The sequence below is a fragment of the Pipistrellus hanaki genome (assembly GCF_964339955.1).
Source record: "Pipistrellus hanaki genome assembly, chromosome: 12".
NCBI classification, from domain to species: domain Eukaryota; kingdom Metazoa; phylum Chordata; class Mammalia; order Chiroptera; family Vespertilionidae; genus Pipistrellus; species Pipistrellus hanaki.
The window spans coordinates 16,984,590-17,002,665 of NC_140514.1; the positions used below are offsets into that span (position 1 = coordinate 16,984,590).

The window sequence follows — 18,076 nt, forward strand, 5'->3', positions numbered from 1 at the left end:
ACGCATGCCCCTGGCTTAGGGACTCTGCAATTGCTGTTCCCTCTGCCTAGGATGCTGTTCCCTCGGCTAGTATCATAGCTCACTCCTTCATTTCCTTCTTGTCCCTGCTCAAATGACACATGAGAGAAGCTTTCTCTGCTCACTGTGCATAAGATAGCAACTACTGAAAATACCAGCAATCTATGTTGGTATTTTATATCACCTCTATCCCTCATTTTTCTCCATACCACCTTCCACCTGAAACAGTGCATATTTATTTATGGTCTTTATACCTCAAATCTCCTTCTAGGAAGACAAGGATAGTATTTTACTCATTGCTGTAATCCTAGTCCCTGGACAGTCCCTGGTGCACGGTAGGCACTCAGTCAATATTTGCTGTCTGAATGACCATCTAAGACTGCAAGAACCTGTGATATGTTTTCAAAAAGAATGGCACTGCACTGAACTCAGAAATTGGGCTCTTAAGTCAGAAGCTAAGGTGAAAATGTAGTTTAAATTACTTTGGAAAAGTCCTTAAAATGGTATCAAGTTTGAGACGGCTATATTATTTCTCAATATGTCCAAAATGACCATTTGAATACCAGATGAAGTATTTGGTTGTGTTAGGCACTATGTGTGAAAAAGATATTTTTAAAATCCTAACATCAGCCAAAACCGGTTTGGCTCAGTGGATAGAGCGTCGGCCTGTGGACTGAAGGGTCCCGGGTTCGATTCCGGTCAAGGGCATGTACCTTGGTTGCTGGCACGTCCCCAGTGGGGGGCGTGCAGGAGGCAGCTGATTGATGACTCTCTCTCACCGATGTTTCTAACTCTCTATCTCTCTCCCTTCCTCTCTGTAACAAAACAATAAAATATATATTAAAATCCTAACATCATATACTCAGCACATCAGAGGCTTAAACTCCAAGAAGCACTCGCAAAACTGAGACTGACTGAGGGAGTAGCAGATTCTTCTCCATTTCTTGCTCACTATGGGACTCAGATTCCTTTAGTGGCAAGTTTAAACTACTTAAATGCTGTTTCCCTTTTTTTCCTGAATACATATAGTTGAATTCATTTAAGTTACTAAAAGCATGTAAGATACAGTTAAAATTTAGCACTCATCTATATTCCTTCTAATAATATTTAGTGAGAGTTATTCTCAGAACTGTGTGTGTGTGTGTGTGTGTGTGTGTGTGTGTAGCTCTAAAGAAATCTCCATCTCTAAGAATTCTCATAGAAAGCTCATAGGGCAATTTGAGAGACAATTACAATTTTACATACATATTGCATAGTACGCAGTAATACATCTTTATGCTCATTAGATATTCATTAGGATTATCAGACTTTATTCATTATTTAAAAATTGACTATGAGAGAAGCCCAGATATCACTGGTTATCAGGTGATGCACCGGTGAAGATTTGGTCAATCTGTTTGGAAAAGAGATCATTCATCAATTAGAAAGACAGAGTCCAACCAGGCCACATACTGGAACCTTCAAACTATACAACCTAAGACATCCTATATAATAAAAGGGTCAAATGCAAATTGACCCTAACAGTGGAACCACCAGGAAAGACTGGTTGCTATGACATGCACTGACCACCAGGGGGCAGATGTTCAATGTAGGAGCTGCCCCCTGGCGGTCAGTGTGCTTCCACAAGGTGAGCACCACTGGGCCAGAAGCGGGCTCATGGCTGGCCAGCGCAGCTGTGGTGATCGAAGCCTCTCCTACCTTCGCAGCAGTGCTAAGGATGTCCGACTAAGGGCTTAGGCCAGCTCCCCACCGTTAGCCGGACATCGCCCAAGGGCTCCAGGGCTGCCAGAGGGATGTCTAACTGCCAGATTAGGCCTAAACCAGCAGGTGGACATCCCCCGAGGGGTCCCAGGCCTAAGCCAGCAGGTAGACATCCCCCAAGGGGTCCCAGACTGAGAGAGGGGCAGGCTGGGCTGAGGGACAACCCCCCCACCCCCGAGTGCATGAATTTTCATGCACTGGGTCTCTAGTACTTAAAATAATTTGCATTACTTCCTCATTTCCAATATTTACTTTCCTTGTAACATTGGTTACAATAATGATATTACACTCAATTCACAGCGTCATGTGGAAGTTCAGGTTAATGTCACATTTTGAACTTGCAAAAAGAGAGAGCTGTTATTTGCCATAATGCCTTCAGACTATATTATAAAGAGGGGGACTGCCAAGTTTTAAAATAAGAAGAAGAATTCACTTGAGCGGAATTCCTTGGCTTTTCTTCCCCCTTCTCGGAGTTTCCGTATTTGGACATTCAGGGAGCACAATACCTGGCTGAGGACCTTGATTCGCTGAAGACACAAAAATCATCGCCATCATCCCAAGTCCTACTTGAGGCCTTCCTATGGCCACCACCGCCAGCGCCGCCACCGCCGCCATGGGATTTACTGGCGTTACTCCTGCCTCCTCTTCCTCCTCTGGAAGACCCTTTCCCGCCGCCTTTGCCTGGCTTGCCTTTTCTTCTTCCTGAAGAACTCATTTTCGCCTGCAAGAGCAAAAAGGAACACGGACCTCATGAAACCAGACAAGTACAATAATTCTTTGTTTTCAAAGTTACGAAGATAGCCTATTTTTAAAAGCAGATCTGGAAGCACTGCTTTTATTTTTGTTATTCATTTATTTGAGCTGTTGTTAATCCTCACCTGAGGATATTTTTCCATTGAGGAAAAAAGCTGGAGAGGACTGACTTATGCTTTAAAACAAATACTTTAGTGCTGGGCGAAGAGTAAAAGGACTGGGTGGTGGTAGTGAGGAGGAGAAACCAGAGGCCAGTGAGGAAATGCCCACAGTTTTTCAGTGGGTGAATGCAGGGAAGCAGGAGCAAAAGGGCCCCACAAGCCCAGAGTCACAGGAGTCCCAAGAGAACGGAGAAAGAGGACTCCTCTGGTGAGGGAACTATGTATTCCAAACCTTAGAGCCCAAGCGTTGGCCACACCCATTCTGGACAACCATTCTGTCCCCAGGCCCCTTCCCTCGCCCCCTCCAACCTTAGAGGGCTACCTCGCTCTTCCCTTTGTGGGAGGCCTGGGGAGTGGACAGCTGTGGCTTCCTGGTGAAGCTGTCCAGATGACATGCCTGTAATATCTAGCCTTCCCACTGCTCCTTTCTATCATTAAATACTAGCTAATTACAGTGCTGTCAAGGGACCATACAACTGACCAATGAATGCACAAGTGGAACAAATCAATGTTTCTCTCTCAAATAAATCAATATTTTATTGATTACCAAGCCACAGCAAGCTTGCCTAAAGAGTGATCCACAACTTGTCTCACACCAACCCCTGAAAGTATTACCTTTACAACTCGATCTGAGATCTGCTCTCAAATTCTACATTTACACTTGCGGGCTGTATCCAATATGACTTTCTTGGGCCGTTTTCCAGGGGACAGGAATTGTGTTGCATAATCCATATAGACAGACTCCACTATTCTATCCCATGTTGCATAGGGCGATTTCGGCTATCTTTTTTTCCACCTGGACACTGGGGCCTAAGTTTGGCTGCAAGAAGTATCCTTTGTTTCACGCCCAGGTTTGGTTCCTGAGCACAGAATCACTAGGCTGGGCACTCAGCACTGACACACACCACTCCCCTTCCAGGCAAACCTCCGACTGACCCCATCGGGCCCGACTGACCCCATCTAGCCAGCTCCATGCAGACACGCAGACCAGGTACCTCCCCTCGAGCATGCAACGCCCCCCAAACAGCCATTTGGCTTGAGATGGAGAAGACAGGAAACGAAACCTGACCCCTCCGATCCATCCCTTTCCCCTTCCCAGCCCGAACTCCGCTCCCGCGCAGGCGGGGCCCGCTCAGCCTCCGACCCCCACCGGGCCCGGGCCCGGGGCCTGCGATCCCGCCCAACAGCTGGGTCCTCAGAGCCCGACCACCGCCTCGGGAAGGCGGTGGACGGGGCTGCACACTGACAACCGGGACAACGCCGCGCACCCCGCGCACACGGACACACCCCTCGGCCGCCGCGCGGGGGCCGCCGCCGGCTCGGCTCGCAGCGCCGCTTCCCGGGAGGCGGGCGGCGGAGAGCGCCCCGCGGCGAGGAGTCCCGCCGGGCCCCGCCGCCCGCGCAGGTCTCACCTGGAGCAGCTCGGCCGCGGCCCAGTGGCGGCGGCTCAGCCCCGGCGCCTTCTGATTGGCTCAGCCCTGGCCCCTCGCCCTTTCGCTTCCGGGTGAGAGGTGCTCGGTCGCCCCGGCAACCGAGACGCACTCCGCGCCGCGCCCGCGCCGGGTTCCCTCGGCGCCGAGGAGCTGGCGGCTCCGGGGGAAGCGCAGAGCCCAGAGAACCTCTCCAGCACCTTCCTGCCCGGTGAGCGGCCCCTCCCGGCGCCCCGAGCGGATGCCACAGAGCTCGCCCCGGCCCGGAGCTCAGCCCCCGGAGCGCCCAGCTGGGGGAGGGCTGCGGAGGGAGGGGGCGCGGGGAGCACCTGGCCCGGGAGACGGGGATTCCGGCTCCGATTCGGCCGGGGGTTCGCCGTGGTGCCGACCTCTCTGGGTTTCAGTTTCCTCTGCGCTGCCGGGCGGCCTCCGCCTCTTGGGTCCTCCCAGCTCTTCCATTCCAAGGTTTGGAATGTGGAAGCGTTTAAGAGCCATTGAAAAAACAGTTCGGTTTCTCGTTAAATGTGTGCTCAAGTGAAATGCTCTGTATTTAACGATTGCTCTCCGAGTGCCATTCATTCATGGACATCCAGTTCCTACTAGGAAGTGCTAACGACTGAGCTGGACACAAGGGTGAGAAAAGAAATTGGGCTGATCCGTGACCCCTGACCTAAAAGCGATGGGGGCTTGTGCACAAAAGCGTGGTTTTAATGGGGCCCTGCGCCGGTGGGAGGGCTGGGCCCAGCGTGTTGTGGGGCTCCGAGAGGAATGGGGGGATGAGGGGGTGAGGGAGTGAGAGGGGGTGCGGGGGAATGAGGGAAGGTAAGAAAGGTTTTGCTGTTTTTCGTTGTTCCTCTTTCTGGGGAAAATTTTCAACCTTGTAATCCAGTTCACTAATTTATTTTTCCATTGTATCTTTGCCATTCAGCCCTTCAAGGAGTTTTATTTAATCAATTATTTTCTAGACTGCTAATTTGTTGTTTTTCATAACCACCAGCTCCCGTCTAAAGGATGTTACAGTATTTTAAACTCTTCTACATATTGTGTTATTAACTTCGTTTCCTCAGAGAATATGAGTCTCTAGCTTTTCTCAACTGGCACCTAAATTAATTTTTTTTAGTTTAAAAAATATATATTTTATTGATTTTTTTTTTTTTTTTTACAGAGAGGAAGAGAGAGGGATAGAGAGTTAGAAACATCTATGAGAGAGAATTATCGATCAGCTGCCTCCTGCAAATTCCCCACTGGGGATGTTTCCGCAACCAAGGTACATGCCCCTGACCGGAATCGAACCTGGGACCTTTCAGTCCGCAGACCAACGCTCTACCACTGAGCCAAACCGGTTTCGGCAATTTTGGCAACTTTTAAATTAAAAATTATCAGTTCTCTTGCCTCACACATAGCGATTCTGATTCAGTAATTTAGGGTAGAGCCTAGGAACTTGCATGGTCCATGCTTTGAGTAACATTCTAGTAGACTATTGTCCTAGGAGTTTATTTTTAACATAGGCTTTCCCAATAGTTTAATATTTTAGACCACTAAATGTCCCAGTGCTCTGAGGCATAGGTCCACCCCAGCCCTTGGTTTCTCTCTTCCTTTTTTACCTGGCCTCCATTCCAATCTCATTCTTTTTGCTCACCCTCACACTCACCCCTCATCATTTACTGCCTTTATTTTCTTTTTCCTCCTTCTGCCAAGTCAGAGATTCCTTACTTTACCTTACCTCTGAGACAATCAACAGGTCATATAGGCTAACCAAGAAAAATAAAAACGTATGTCCGTATAAAAACTTATATGAATGTCCATAGTAGCATTATTTATAGCCGCCCAAACTGGAAATAACCCAGCTGTCCATCAACTGATGAATGATAAGCAGAATCTGTTATTTCTGTACATGAACTATTATTCAGCAATAAAGAGAGATGAAATACTAATGCATGCTATAACATGGTTGACCCTTGAAAACATTGTTAAGTTAAAGAAGCCAATCACAAAGGACTACATATTTTATGATTTCATACATATATGAAATGTCCACAATACGAAAATCCAGAGAAAGAAAGTAGATTATTGGTTGCCAGGGATGGGGGTGGGCGTGGGGTTAGGTGGGAGTGGGAAATTAAGGGAATAGAAAATAGCTGAGAATGGTAAATGATTCTTTTTGGGGTGATTAAAATATTCTAAAGTTATTAATAGATTGTAATAGTTACACAACTCTGAATATCCTAAAAATATTGAATTTTATAAAAGGGTATGTTTTGTGGTATGTAAATTCTATTTTTAAAAAAGCTGTTATAACGAACAAATAAATAAAAATAGATCATCTAGACAAAATTATTTCCCAAGACCCTACACTGGATAATGTAATGTCAAGTTATCATGACATGCTTGTGATCATATGAAGTCTATCTATTTGTTTAGCTCTTAAAGTGCATTTGTTATAGGTGTTATGACATAAAACTATGTAAATTTATGTGACTTTTTCTAAATCTTTTAAAACAGCTGAAGAAGTATATAAGATAAACTTTATATTTCCAAATGGAGACAAGTATGGTAAGCATACATTTCAATTACTTTTTCTATACAGACTAAAATGAAATAGCTGAAGAGTGGAAAAATAAGACTGTCACATTTTATAAAACTACTATTGGAATATTAACTAATTTAATAAAATAACGTAGAAGATTTTAAATCTGAATTCTAATGCTAAGTCTAGGCAGTCTGCCTTGGTAACCTATGGATCTGTTTGTCTTCCTGGTCATTGGGTCTCAATGACTCTAAGCCCTTGTATGCTCCTCATCTCTGGTCTCATTTGTTTCAGTGCTAGGGAGCCGAAGAGACCCATATGTGCAGTTGTGATTAGGCCTAAATATAAATACTTTAAAAAAATTTTTATTTTATTATCTGTTTTTGAATATATATATATACATATATATATATACACACACACACACACACACACACACACATATATATATATATATGTGTGTGTGTGTGTGTGTGTGTGTGTGTATTTAATCCTCACTTGAAGGTATTTTTTCATTGACTTTTAGAGAGAGGAGAAGAGAGAGGGAAAGAACCGAAACCGGTTTGGCTCAATGGATAGAGCCCCGGCCTGCAGACTCAAGGCTCCCAGGTTCAATTCCAGTCAAGGGCATGTACCTTGGTTGCGGGCACATCCCCGGTGGGGGGTGTGCAGGAGGCAGCTGGTCGATGTTTCTCTCTCATCGATGTTTCTAGCTCTCTATCCTTCTCCTTTCCTCTCTGTAAAAAATCAATAAAATATATTTAAAAAAAAAAAAAAAAGAAAAGAAAAGAAAAGAAAAAAGAAGAGAGAGGGAATGAGAGAGAAATATCGATGTGAGAGAAATATCCATTGGTTGCCTCCTGCACTTGCCCTGTAGCCTGCATCCGAGGTACATGCCCTTGACCAGAATTGAACCCAGGACTCTTCAATCTGCAGGCTGATGCTCTATCCACTGAGCCTAGCTGGCTAGGGCTATAAATACTTTATTACTTAGTCAAACAGGGTTCCCATTTATAATATTCAGTATTTTTCTCTTATTTAGATGGTGATTGTACAAGAACATCTTTTGGAATCGTCGAGAGAAATGGAATAGGTATTCATACCACTCCTAATGGGATTGTATACACAGGAAACTGGAAAGATGATAAGGTATTATTTTTTATTTGAATACTGACAGTGGATAAGTAAACCTATTAGTTAAGTCAGTGGTCGGCAAACTGTGGCTCACGAGCCACATACGGTTCTTGAGCCGCAGTTTGCCGCTCTGTTGACTAATGAGTTTGCTGATCACTATCATATACTACCCTTTACCTCTTGCACATAATATGCCACAATTACCTAATCCTCACAGCTTCCAACTACTGGGTAACATTTAGTCTAGTCCAGTGATTGGCAAACTCATTAGTCAACAGAGCAGCAAACTCATGAGCTGCTGCGGTTTGCTGATCACTGAGTTAAGAGATTCCAGGCATTTCTCCATTAATTAAAAACACGAGTAGACTATATAATGAAAAACCAGATAGTTATCTGTATATATAAAAGGCTAATATACTAAGTGTCCAACCATTTGACCATTTGACCAGTAGCTATGATGCACACTGACCACGTAGGGGCCAATGCTCAATGCACTGGCATGGAAACATGGAACAGACTGATGAAAGTCAGAGGGAAGGGGGCAGGGAGGAGGGCGGGAAGAGATTAACCAAAGATCTGATATGCATACTAGAGGCCCGGTGCACGGATTTGTGCGTCGGTGGGGTCGCTCGGCCTGGCCTGCGCCCTCTCACAATCCGGGGCCATTCAGGGGATGTTGGACTGCCAGTTTCAGCCCGATCCTGTAGGCCAGGCTGAAGGACCCCACCGGTGCACAAATCTGTGCACTGGGCTGGTTTCAGCCTGATTCCCGCAGGATGGGCCAAGGGACCCCACCTGTACACAAATCCATGTACCAGGCCTTAGTATTGAATACATATGAATATAGGAGTAATATTAAGCTTATGCAGAGAGCTAGTTATCATCATCTTTCTCATCTCCTATTCATTGAGTAAACTAAACTCATTACAAAATTTTCTCATTTAATCCTCAAAGCAATCATTAGCACTTCTATTTTACAAATGAGGTAAATCAAGGTCAGGTTTCTTACACCTAATAAGTGATGAAACAAGAATGTGTACCCAGGTCTTCTTGAATATAATTTTTGTTCTTCACAACTTTTGTACTGTTTCCTAGGTAACTAAACCAGTTGCCCTTTAAGATTTTTGATAACTCAAGGTATCTCAAAGAGCCCTAGTAACATCATCATGGTGTTCCAACCATGATGTTCAAATGCGCCAGATCAGGAACATTTGACTTGGTGGTGAGGTGGGGGAGGGAGGGCTTCACAGAAATAAAGGGTAATATAATGATAGATTGAATCAGTGGTTCTCAACCTTTCTAATGTCGCGACCCTTTAATACAGTTCTTCATGTTGTGGTGACCCCCAACCGTAAAGTTATTTTTGTTGCTACTTCAAAACTGTAATTTTGCAACTGTTATTCCTTTGTTACAAACAGATGAATGGTTTTGGAAGACTTGAGCATTTTTCCGGAGCAGTATATGAAGGACACTTTAAGGACAATATGTTTCATGGACTGGGGACTTACACATTCCCATCTGGGGCAAAGTACACTGGAAATTTCAATGAAAATAGGTAAGCTTAAAATAAAAAGTCACTATAGTTCTAAAAGATTCTTTCCAGGCATGGTTGCTTAAATATTATATTTAGTTAATGTTAAATATTCTTTTGTAATATATTTTGTTAAAATGTATTTATAACATATTGAGAAATGTTGGGCTATTTTTTTAGGAGAAAAAAAATCTTAGGAGACGCTAAGACCATCATGAGCCTTCAAAAGAAAATTATTCACCCCAGCCGGTGTGGCTTAGTGGTTGAGCATTGACCTATGAACCAGGAGGTTCAATTCCCAGTCATCGCACATGCCCTGTTTGTGGGCTTGAGCAGTCGATCAATGTTTCTTTCTCATCAATGTTGACATATCCCTTTCCCTTCTTCTCTCTAAAATCAATAAAAACGTATTTAAGAAATAAATAAAGGGAGAAAAATCTAACCATGGAATAAAGATCTGTTGTTTAAATGAAGTGCATATTTATCACTCCAAAGATTCCAAGGAAACACCAGCATGGAACACAGCACTTCAAACATAGTTGACAGTAAATGTTTGTTGAATAAATAAATGACATAATATAAACTTTTCATTCTTTAACTGATTGGGTTTTTATGTAAACTTAGCATATCCTAAAATCCTGTACACCAAAATGTGTATAATGACCATATTCATTTGAAATAGTAATATTAATAGTTTGGGGATTTTTTTTTTTTTTTTTTGTAGGATATGAAAACAGGATGCTGGGTTTTAAATCAAAGACTCAAATGGAAAGCTATAATTCTTCAGACATAGTATATAATATGTCACAGTCTAGATAGTCTTAAATCTGGACTGTAAATTATTAGTCTTGATTAATGAACAAACTTATTTTTTTACTGTTACAGGGTAGAAGGTGAAGGACAATATACTGATATCCAAGGACTAGAATGGTGTGGTACCTTTCATTTCACAGCCGCTCCAGGCCTGAGGCTAAAGCTCCATATGTAGATTTTCTGCATTGAAGTTTAATGTGGTAATTGAAGATTTAGTTGTAAGGAAACCAAATCTGTGGAATGAAATAACTTCATACACTATCTCTATATTATAATATTGCCAATAAAGTCATCATCCACGTATGCCTTTTTTATTATCTTTACTTTCAACATCTTACAATTATTTCAAATTATATGATTCAGTTCAGAGTTTTCTCATTTTAATAAACACAGCAAAACTATCTAAATCTTGGCCAAGTCAGTGTCCCATTCTGTGCCTGAATTTTGTCATCTTTAAAAAGTATGTCTGTGTTAAGGAAATGAAAAGACAATTCACAGAATGGTAGAAAATATTTGGAAATCACATATCTGGTAAAGGTTTGGTTTCCAGAATGTTAAAGAACTTATGTAAATATCCTTTATTTTAAAAGCATAGTATGCAAATTGTCCCCTCGACTGGAGTTCTTTCAGGAACTTGACCAGTGGGGGGCCAGCCGGGGAAGGGAGAGAGGCCCTGGTCAGCAGTAATGACAGGCAGTCAGGGGAAGGAAGGGAGTACCTGGCTGGAAGCCAGCAGCTGCTAAGGACCCTACCAGTGCATGAATTTCATGCACTGGGCCTCTAGTCCTATATAATAAAAGGCTAACATGCAAATTGACCAAAAGGTGGAATGACTGGTCACTATGACACACACTGACCACCAGGGGGCAGACATTCAATGCACGAGCTGCCCCCTGGTGGTCAGTGAGCTCCCACAGGGGGAGCGCTGCTTAGTCAGAAGCCCTGAGCCAGGATCATGGCTGGTGAGCACAGCAACAGTGGCGGGAACCTCTCCTGCCTCCATAGCAGCACTAAGGTTGTCCGACTGCCGGCGTAGGCCTGCTCCACACATGGAGCGAGCCTAAGCTGGCAATCGGACATTCTCCAAGGGCTCCCAGACTGGGAGAGGGCACAGCCGGGCTGAGGGATGCCTCCGAGTGTATGAATTTCGTGTACTGGGCCTCTAGTATATAAATAAAAAGACAACCCAATTAAAAATTGAACAAGGAATTTGAATAGACATTTCTTTAAAGAAAGGAAATAAGTCTAGTAAGCAAGTGAAAAGATGCTCAAGATCATTACTTTTTAGAGAAATATAAATTAAACCCATAATAAGATACAACTTCATAATCACTAGGTTGGCTATATTTAAAAAGACAGATGATAATAAAAGCAAGAGTGTGGAGAAATTGGAAACCTCAAACATTGCTGGTGGGAATGTAAAATGGTGCAGCTGCTGTGGGAAAACAATTTCTCAAGAAGTTAGACATGTAGTTACCATATGAACCAGCAGTTCCTAAGTATGTACCCAATAGAAATGACTGTACAAGAATACCCATAGCAGCTTTATTCATAACAGCCAATACTGGAAACAACCCAAATGTCCGCCAATGGAAAAATGGATAAACAAAAATGGTATATCCAAAAACCGGTTTGGCTCAATGGATAGAGCATCGGCTTGGGGACTGAAAGGTCCCGGGTTTGATTCCGGTCAAGGGCATGTACCTTGGTTGCGGTGTGCAAGAGGCAGCTGATCGATGACTCTCTCTCATCGATGTTTCTAACTCTCTATCTCTCTCCCTTCCTCTCTGTACAAAATCAATAAAAAATATATATTAAAAAAATGGTATATCCATAAAATGGAATATTCTTCAGCCATAAAAAGGGATGAAGTACTGATACAAGCTACAACATGAATGAACCTTGAAAATATTGTACTATGTGAAAGAATCCAGTCACAAAAGGCCACATACTATATGGCTGTTATGTGAAATGTCTAGATTGGTGGCTGACAGGGGAGGAAGGAGTTTGGATGAATGGGGTTTCTTTTTTAGGTGATATAAATGCTCTAGAATTAGTGGTCATAGTTGTGCAACCTTGTGAATACTAAACCATTGAATTCACATTAAAAGGGAAAATTCTGCATATGGTATGTGAATTATAGCTCAATTTTCTAAAAGATCTTTGTGTCCTCACACATTCTATGGCTAGAATGCTTCTTTTTTTTTTTTTTTTTTAAATCAGTACTTTATTTTTTTATTTTTTTAAAATATATTTTATTAATTTTGTACAGAGAGGAATGGAGAGAGATAGAGAGTTAGAAACATCGATGAGAGAGAGTCATCGATCAGCTGCCTCTTGCACACCCCCTACTGGGGATATGCCCGCAACCAAAGTACATGCCCTTGACCAGAATCGAACCCGGGACCCTTCAGTCCCCAAGCCAACGCTCCATTGAGCCAAACCGGTCTTGGCGCTAGAATGCTTCTTTACCTTCTACATAAAATATTTTTCAGTTACCAGAACATACCATGACAGATACACATTTAAAAAATTACAATAAAGACATGAGTGTGTTTGCTGAAACTATTATTCTGGAACTGACAAAAAATAGTGCATGCAATAGATAACTTCTGTATCACATTTCTTCATTCAAAATCTTATTAAAATGTCTATTTCTCAATATATTATTGCCAAAAAAATTTAAAATTTTTTTGTTGTATTATAAATCTGTGTTGAATGGGTAGCTCAATCGGTTAGACTAGACTCTAGCATAAGCCCAATACACCAAAGTTGCAGGTTCCATCCCTGGTCAGGGCACATATAAGAATCAACCAGTGAGCCGAAACCGGTTTGGCTCAATGGATAGAGCGTCGGCTTGGGGACTGAAAGGTCCCGGGTTCCATTCCGGTCAAGGGCATGTGCCTTAGTTGCGGGCACATCCCCAGTGGGAGGTGTACAAGAGGCAGCTGATCGATGACTCTCTCTCATCGATGTTTCTAACTCTCTATCTCTCTCCCTTCCTCTCTGTACAAAATCAATAATAATAATAAAAAAGAACCAACCAGTGAATGCATAAATAAGTAGAACAACAAATTGATTCTCTCTCAAATTTTAAAAAATTAAATGAATTTTATAATATTGAAATAAAAATGGTAATTTTGTTAGTTTTTATAATAATAGCTTTACATTTAATTTCAAAAGACCTTATTTAGTAGTATTCAAAGATATAGTTTAAAAATTAGACGTTTTTGGATTTGTTGCTTAGCATTAACTGATATTCTTTTAGAATTAAATACTATTGTACTAGAATTTTTAATGAGATAAATACTGGATAGGTAAAGATAAGGCAAGAGGATGTCTTTGGGAGGAGGACATATAATGCAAATTCAAAATTTCTGGGAAATATAAAAAAAAAATCTGCTTTCCTGCAAACTAAAATTTCCCCAATATTTTTTTTAAATTATTTAAAATAGCAAGATACATATTTTTCTTTTAAAATCTTTAACTTTATTGATATATAAGTAACTTTTTAATGCTCAAGTTTCCAACTTTTTAAGATACCAAAGACATCCCTTTTAAACAGTTTTCCTTCTTTAACTCCTTGAAACTAAACACAGTTCAGTTATTTGATTAGTGGATGCTAGAATTTGACCTAGAGCTTATGTAATTAGAAGAGACACTAGTTTTAGCTCATTTAAAAGCCTAGTTAGCATATGACAGTCTCCCTTTCTGGGGAAGTCAAGCCTCTCTACTGCTGCTTTTTGTAACCTTAAAGTTAATTCAGAATCCAGATAAGCCTTGATCCCAGGATGATATAACCACAGCAAGCATCATGGGGTAAGTGTGCTTTTATGTGCTTTGAGATGGGAAATAACATAAGACAATAAATTCCATCAATCCTTAGTAATTTCAAATCAAAATATGCTAAGATTAATTTAAGAATAAAATTTTAAAGTAACTTTTTACTCAAAAGTTATAACCATTTATAAAACATTCATTTTCTTGCTTAGTTGTAAAATTGTCATAATCTGCCTTTGTAGGTTATCAATGAATGATAAGTTTGGGGACTGAAGAGTTTTACATATTTACATATTTAATGAAGCAGAGTTAAATTTTGAGAGCAATCTTAAAGAATGACAAGGTTCTTTCTTTCATTGAAAATAGTTTTTATAATTTTTAAATTTTTATATTTTGTATGTTCTGATTATATTTTTGAAATGTAATTCTATGCTTATTGAATCTAATAAAAATCAGGATTTAAAAAAAGAATGACAGGGTTCTTGATTTACACTGCAAATTAACCCAACATTTATTTGGGATTAAGAATAAAAAATGAAAAGATTAGTAATGAAGGGAGGTTGGTTTGTGCCTTTTGTAACACAGAAAGGGACAAAGGAGTTACTCCTTTATGTACAGGGAAATGTGTACTGATTAATTATATAGAGACATTAGTGAATCTTAATTCTAAACCTTTGCAGGGTCTTGAGAGCATGATGAGAAGAATTGGGTTTCATTTTAAAGGTTTCTAAAGTGAGAACAGAATTCCACAATAGTTAGTATTGGAATTATATGGGTTTTATATGCTAAAGCAATAGTATTCTGAAAATATAGAAATTAATTTTTATCACCCTTTTGTCTTTGTTAATAGCTCCTTTTAATACAATATTTTATTGCTGCAAATGACATAACCATTTCATTGAAGGCACTTCTGTAGGGTTTACCATAAATGAACAGAAATTTATACTAGAGAAATAACTTTTTGTCATTTTTACTCTAAAGTTTCCATGAATTTAATTAACATTTATATCTTTGTTAATACCCTTGGTTCTGAAAATGCAATTTGAACCAGTCTGAAACCTCAGAGGCTTTTGAAAGGAAGATGATAAAAATACTGTTAAGTTTTAATACAAATATAAAGGTTAACAGATAAGTGCTTTGTACAAATTTCATATACATTTGTTTCTCCCTCTCCCTCCCTTTTTTCTTTAATGCCTGTAGTTTTTAACCTTTTTGGGAGTCAAGTATAATTTTAAGAATCTTTGGATATCAGCCCACCCCCTCTGCAAATCACACAAAATTTCCCATGCAATTTCAGCATATTTACAGATGGTGTAATCTGGGGACCCCAGTTAAGAACCTTTGATTTTGAGTTTTAGGACTGGAGTATGAGTTGCTAAATATTTTTCTTAGTTTCTGTATTTTCATAAAATGTAAAAATGTTTAGGTTAATAATTCCTGATAGTTTTCTCTCAGAGACAATGCTAAAGATGCTGATTCTCATACTGATCATCTCTCAGTACACACACACTCACACACACACACACATACACATACACATACACATACACATACACACTTTACATGAGAACAAAACACAATTACCAATATCCATAGTTTTTTTTTAAATTTTTTATTTTATTGATTTTTTACAGAGAGGAAGGGAGAGGGAGAGAGAGTTAGAAACGTCGATGAGAGAGAAACATCTACAAGCTGCCTCTTGCACACCCCCTACCCGGGATGTGCCTGCAGCTAAGGTACATGCCCTTGACCGGAATCGAACCTGGGACCTTTCAGTCTGCAGGCCGACGCTCTATTCACTGAGCCAAACCGGTTTCGGCAATACCCATAGTTTTGACGATCACATTACTGCTGCTTGTCCCCCATGATTTGATTAATTGTATGTGCTTTCAAGAGTGCCAGGAATCACCTTGGGAGTCATGGGGGGAGGGGGAACCACCCTCATTATTTTATTTGTAAGCTGCTTTCAATGCTCCAAATAAGGTGAACTAAACCATAAATTACTAGGTGTTACACAGGACACTCTTAATTGGTAGGTTCAAGACTGTTTTGTTGTCTGTTCCTGCCCTTATTGAGAAAAGAGGTTAGTAAGTATTAATACTTAAGTTTTCCTAAAATAATTAGAAAAATAAAAAGAAAGTGGCAGCTGATCAGATGTTCAAATTTGTCTATTTGAGGAAATCTCTAGAATATAGCCCCAGAAAATGAGAAAGTAGCTGTTTGGGATTTTTGGGGGGAGGTGCTTGCGGAACTTATCTCAGCTATTTGACAATACAATGCCTTATATGGGTCTATGCCAGCTCTTTTTATTTTTCTTCAGGCTATGCTGACACGGTTTTAGTAAGCAACAGAGATAAACATTAGAAAATCCTTATGCACTCTAGAAAGCCGCCTCCGTCTCTTAAATTTTCACCAGGTTACTATGGAGTGTGCAGGTGTGTGGAGGGAGTAGGAATGTGAATGAGGGTGGGTAAAGGGATAACTGGAGAAAAGCGGAAGAACCTTACTTGTAAAGTACCCAGATACCAGCTCTTTACCGTAACACCTGGGCAAAGGATGCACAAAGGAAAAGAAGGGATGGATGTATTTCTTTGCCGAGATACATTTCAATCTTCTTTCCCCACCTAGCAGTTACTCGGTGCACTCCTGACTGACATCTTGAGGGGGGCAAAGTTAAGGCTCTGCTAAAACTGCAGAAATTCATGGATGCAGAATGTTCAGCCTCCTTTTAGTTTCCCAGTTCAAACAACGTAGAAGGATTTAAAAAGTTCTTCAGCAGATGTATTCTCCACTTCTGAATCTGAGAATGACAACTCCTTCCTGGGCAGAGCAGACATGCAACTCATGCAGTGGCCTTTGAAATGTTGCTTCTATCTGCGCCTTCCTTTTCTTCCTGATGGTTGCTTCCTTAATTCAGGTCATGGGTGCCTTTTACTTGCATTAAAGGGTGCCCACTCCCTGGCCTCTTTGCGGCTGGCCTTTCCTCTAAAGTGCCACAAGAGGCAGCTTCTTACTGAAGACGTGTGATCTAGTTACTCCCTTCTTAAAAACCGCCAGTGACTCCATCTCTCCACTGCAGAGCAGCCTCCGAAGAAGATATTCACGGCCCCAGGCTCCCTGCGCAGCCCTACCTCCTCCTCCACCCTTGATGCTCCTGGGATCCCTAAAGAATGCCCTGTAATTTCCTGCCTCTGTTCCCTTGCTGGTCCTCTTTTTATCATTTCTGCACATTGTTCAAAACCCAGCTCGAACCCTATCTTCACGAAACTTTCTCTAATCCCAACGGCACCCTCTCTTCCTCTGGAAGCTTTAGGCACCGTATGCTTTTCTCATTGCACCTGTCACAGTTCATCACACTTGTGTGTCTCATCTTTCCTCCCAGATTTCCACTTGGAGGATCAAGGTAATCTTTATAATTGTCCCAGCACCTGACACAGTGCCCTTTACATAGTATGTGCTTAGCAAATGCTTATTGAGCTGACATGAACTGTTTTTCCTATCATCTACAATGAAAGCTAAAGACTTAATTTTTAGCTCAACTTCCTTTTTCTTCCCTGATAGAGTGGCCCCATTTTCCACTCTCTGGGAGTTAAAATTCCTATCTGAAGAGGCCAAATGAGTGTAATATCCAAAATATGAGTGATACAAGGGAGAAAGGGTGGGAACAAGGACTGTAGCGACACATGAGAGCAGTGGTTCTCAACCTTTTTAATGCCGCGACCCTTCAATACAGTTCCTCATGTTGTGGTTACTCCAACCATAAAATTATTTTCGTTGCTACTTCATAACTGTAATTTTGCTACTGTTAATGAATCGTAATGTAAATATCTGTGTTTTCTGATGGTCTTAGACTCTACAGCAGCGGTTCTCAACCTATGGGTCGCGACCCCTTTCACAGGAGTCGCCTAAGACCATGGGAAAACGCAGATATTTACATTACGATTCATAACAGTAGCAAAATTACAGTTATGAAGTAGCAATGAAAATAATTTTATGGTTGGGGGTCACCACAACACGAGAAACTGTAGTAAAGGGAAGCAAGAGGGAAGCTTTAAGAATAAAAAATGGCTCTTGGTTCTAGACAACTTCCTGGAGTGCCAGCCTATAAGGCTGGGATCACCTGTCTATAACAGTGGCTTAAATAAGCTAGAAATTTATTTCTCTCTTA

General features: G+C 41.2%; 3 protein-coding genes across 14 annotated transcripts in view; 2 read left to right on the plus strand and 1 right to left on the minus strand.

Annotated features, from left to right (window-relative positions):
• Positions 1–4,197, minus strand: part of DHX57 (DExH-box helicase 57) — a 44,434-nt gene extending 40,237 nt beyond the window's left edge. Inside the window, exons 1-2 of one of the 3 annotated variants that reach the window (XM_084901474.1) lie at positions 4,106–4,197; positions 2,286–2,500 (exon numbers count right to left, since the gene is read on the minus strand). In XM_084901474.1, the coding sequence (XP_084757600.1) occupies positions 2,286–2,494 (209 nt within the window). In that variant the 5' untranslated portion in view covers positions 2,495–2,500; positions 4,106–4,197. The other 2 variants (XM_084901473.1, XM_084901475.1) reach the window with 2 other exon arrangements.
• Positions 4,198–4,223: 26 nt separating this feature from the next.
• MORN2 (MORN repeat containing 2) lies at positions 4,224–10,431 on the plus strand. Its single transcript, XM_084901548.1, has 5 exons — positions 4,224–4,334; positions 6,626–6,676; positions 7,693–7,799; positions 9,203–9,339; positions 10,201–10,431. The coding sequence occupies exons 4-5, from the start codon at positions 9,203–9,205 to the stop codon at positions 10,301–10,303; spliced, it is 240 nt and encodes a 79-aa protein (XP_084757674.1). The 5' UTR covers positions 4,224–4,334; positions 6,626–6,676; positions 7,693–7,799; the 3' UTR covers positions 10,304–10,431.
• Positions 10,432–13,644: 3,213 nt separating this feature from the next.
• The window catches only part of ARHGEF33 (Rho guanine nucleotide exchange factor 33), a 62,205-nt gene continuing 57,773 nt past the window's right edge, over positions 13,645–18,076 (plus strand). For 6 of the 10 annotated variants that reach the window (XM_084901487.1, XM_084901491.1, XM_084901490.1 and 3 more), the window contains exon 1: positions 13,646–13,947. The gene's annotated coding sequence lies outside the window, so the exon portion shown is untranslated. Of the gene's footprint in view, positions 13,948–18,076 lie in introns of all 10 variants that reach the window. The other 4 variants (XM_084901497.1, XM_084901488.1, XM_084901494.1 and 1 more) reach the window with 3 other exon arrangements.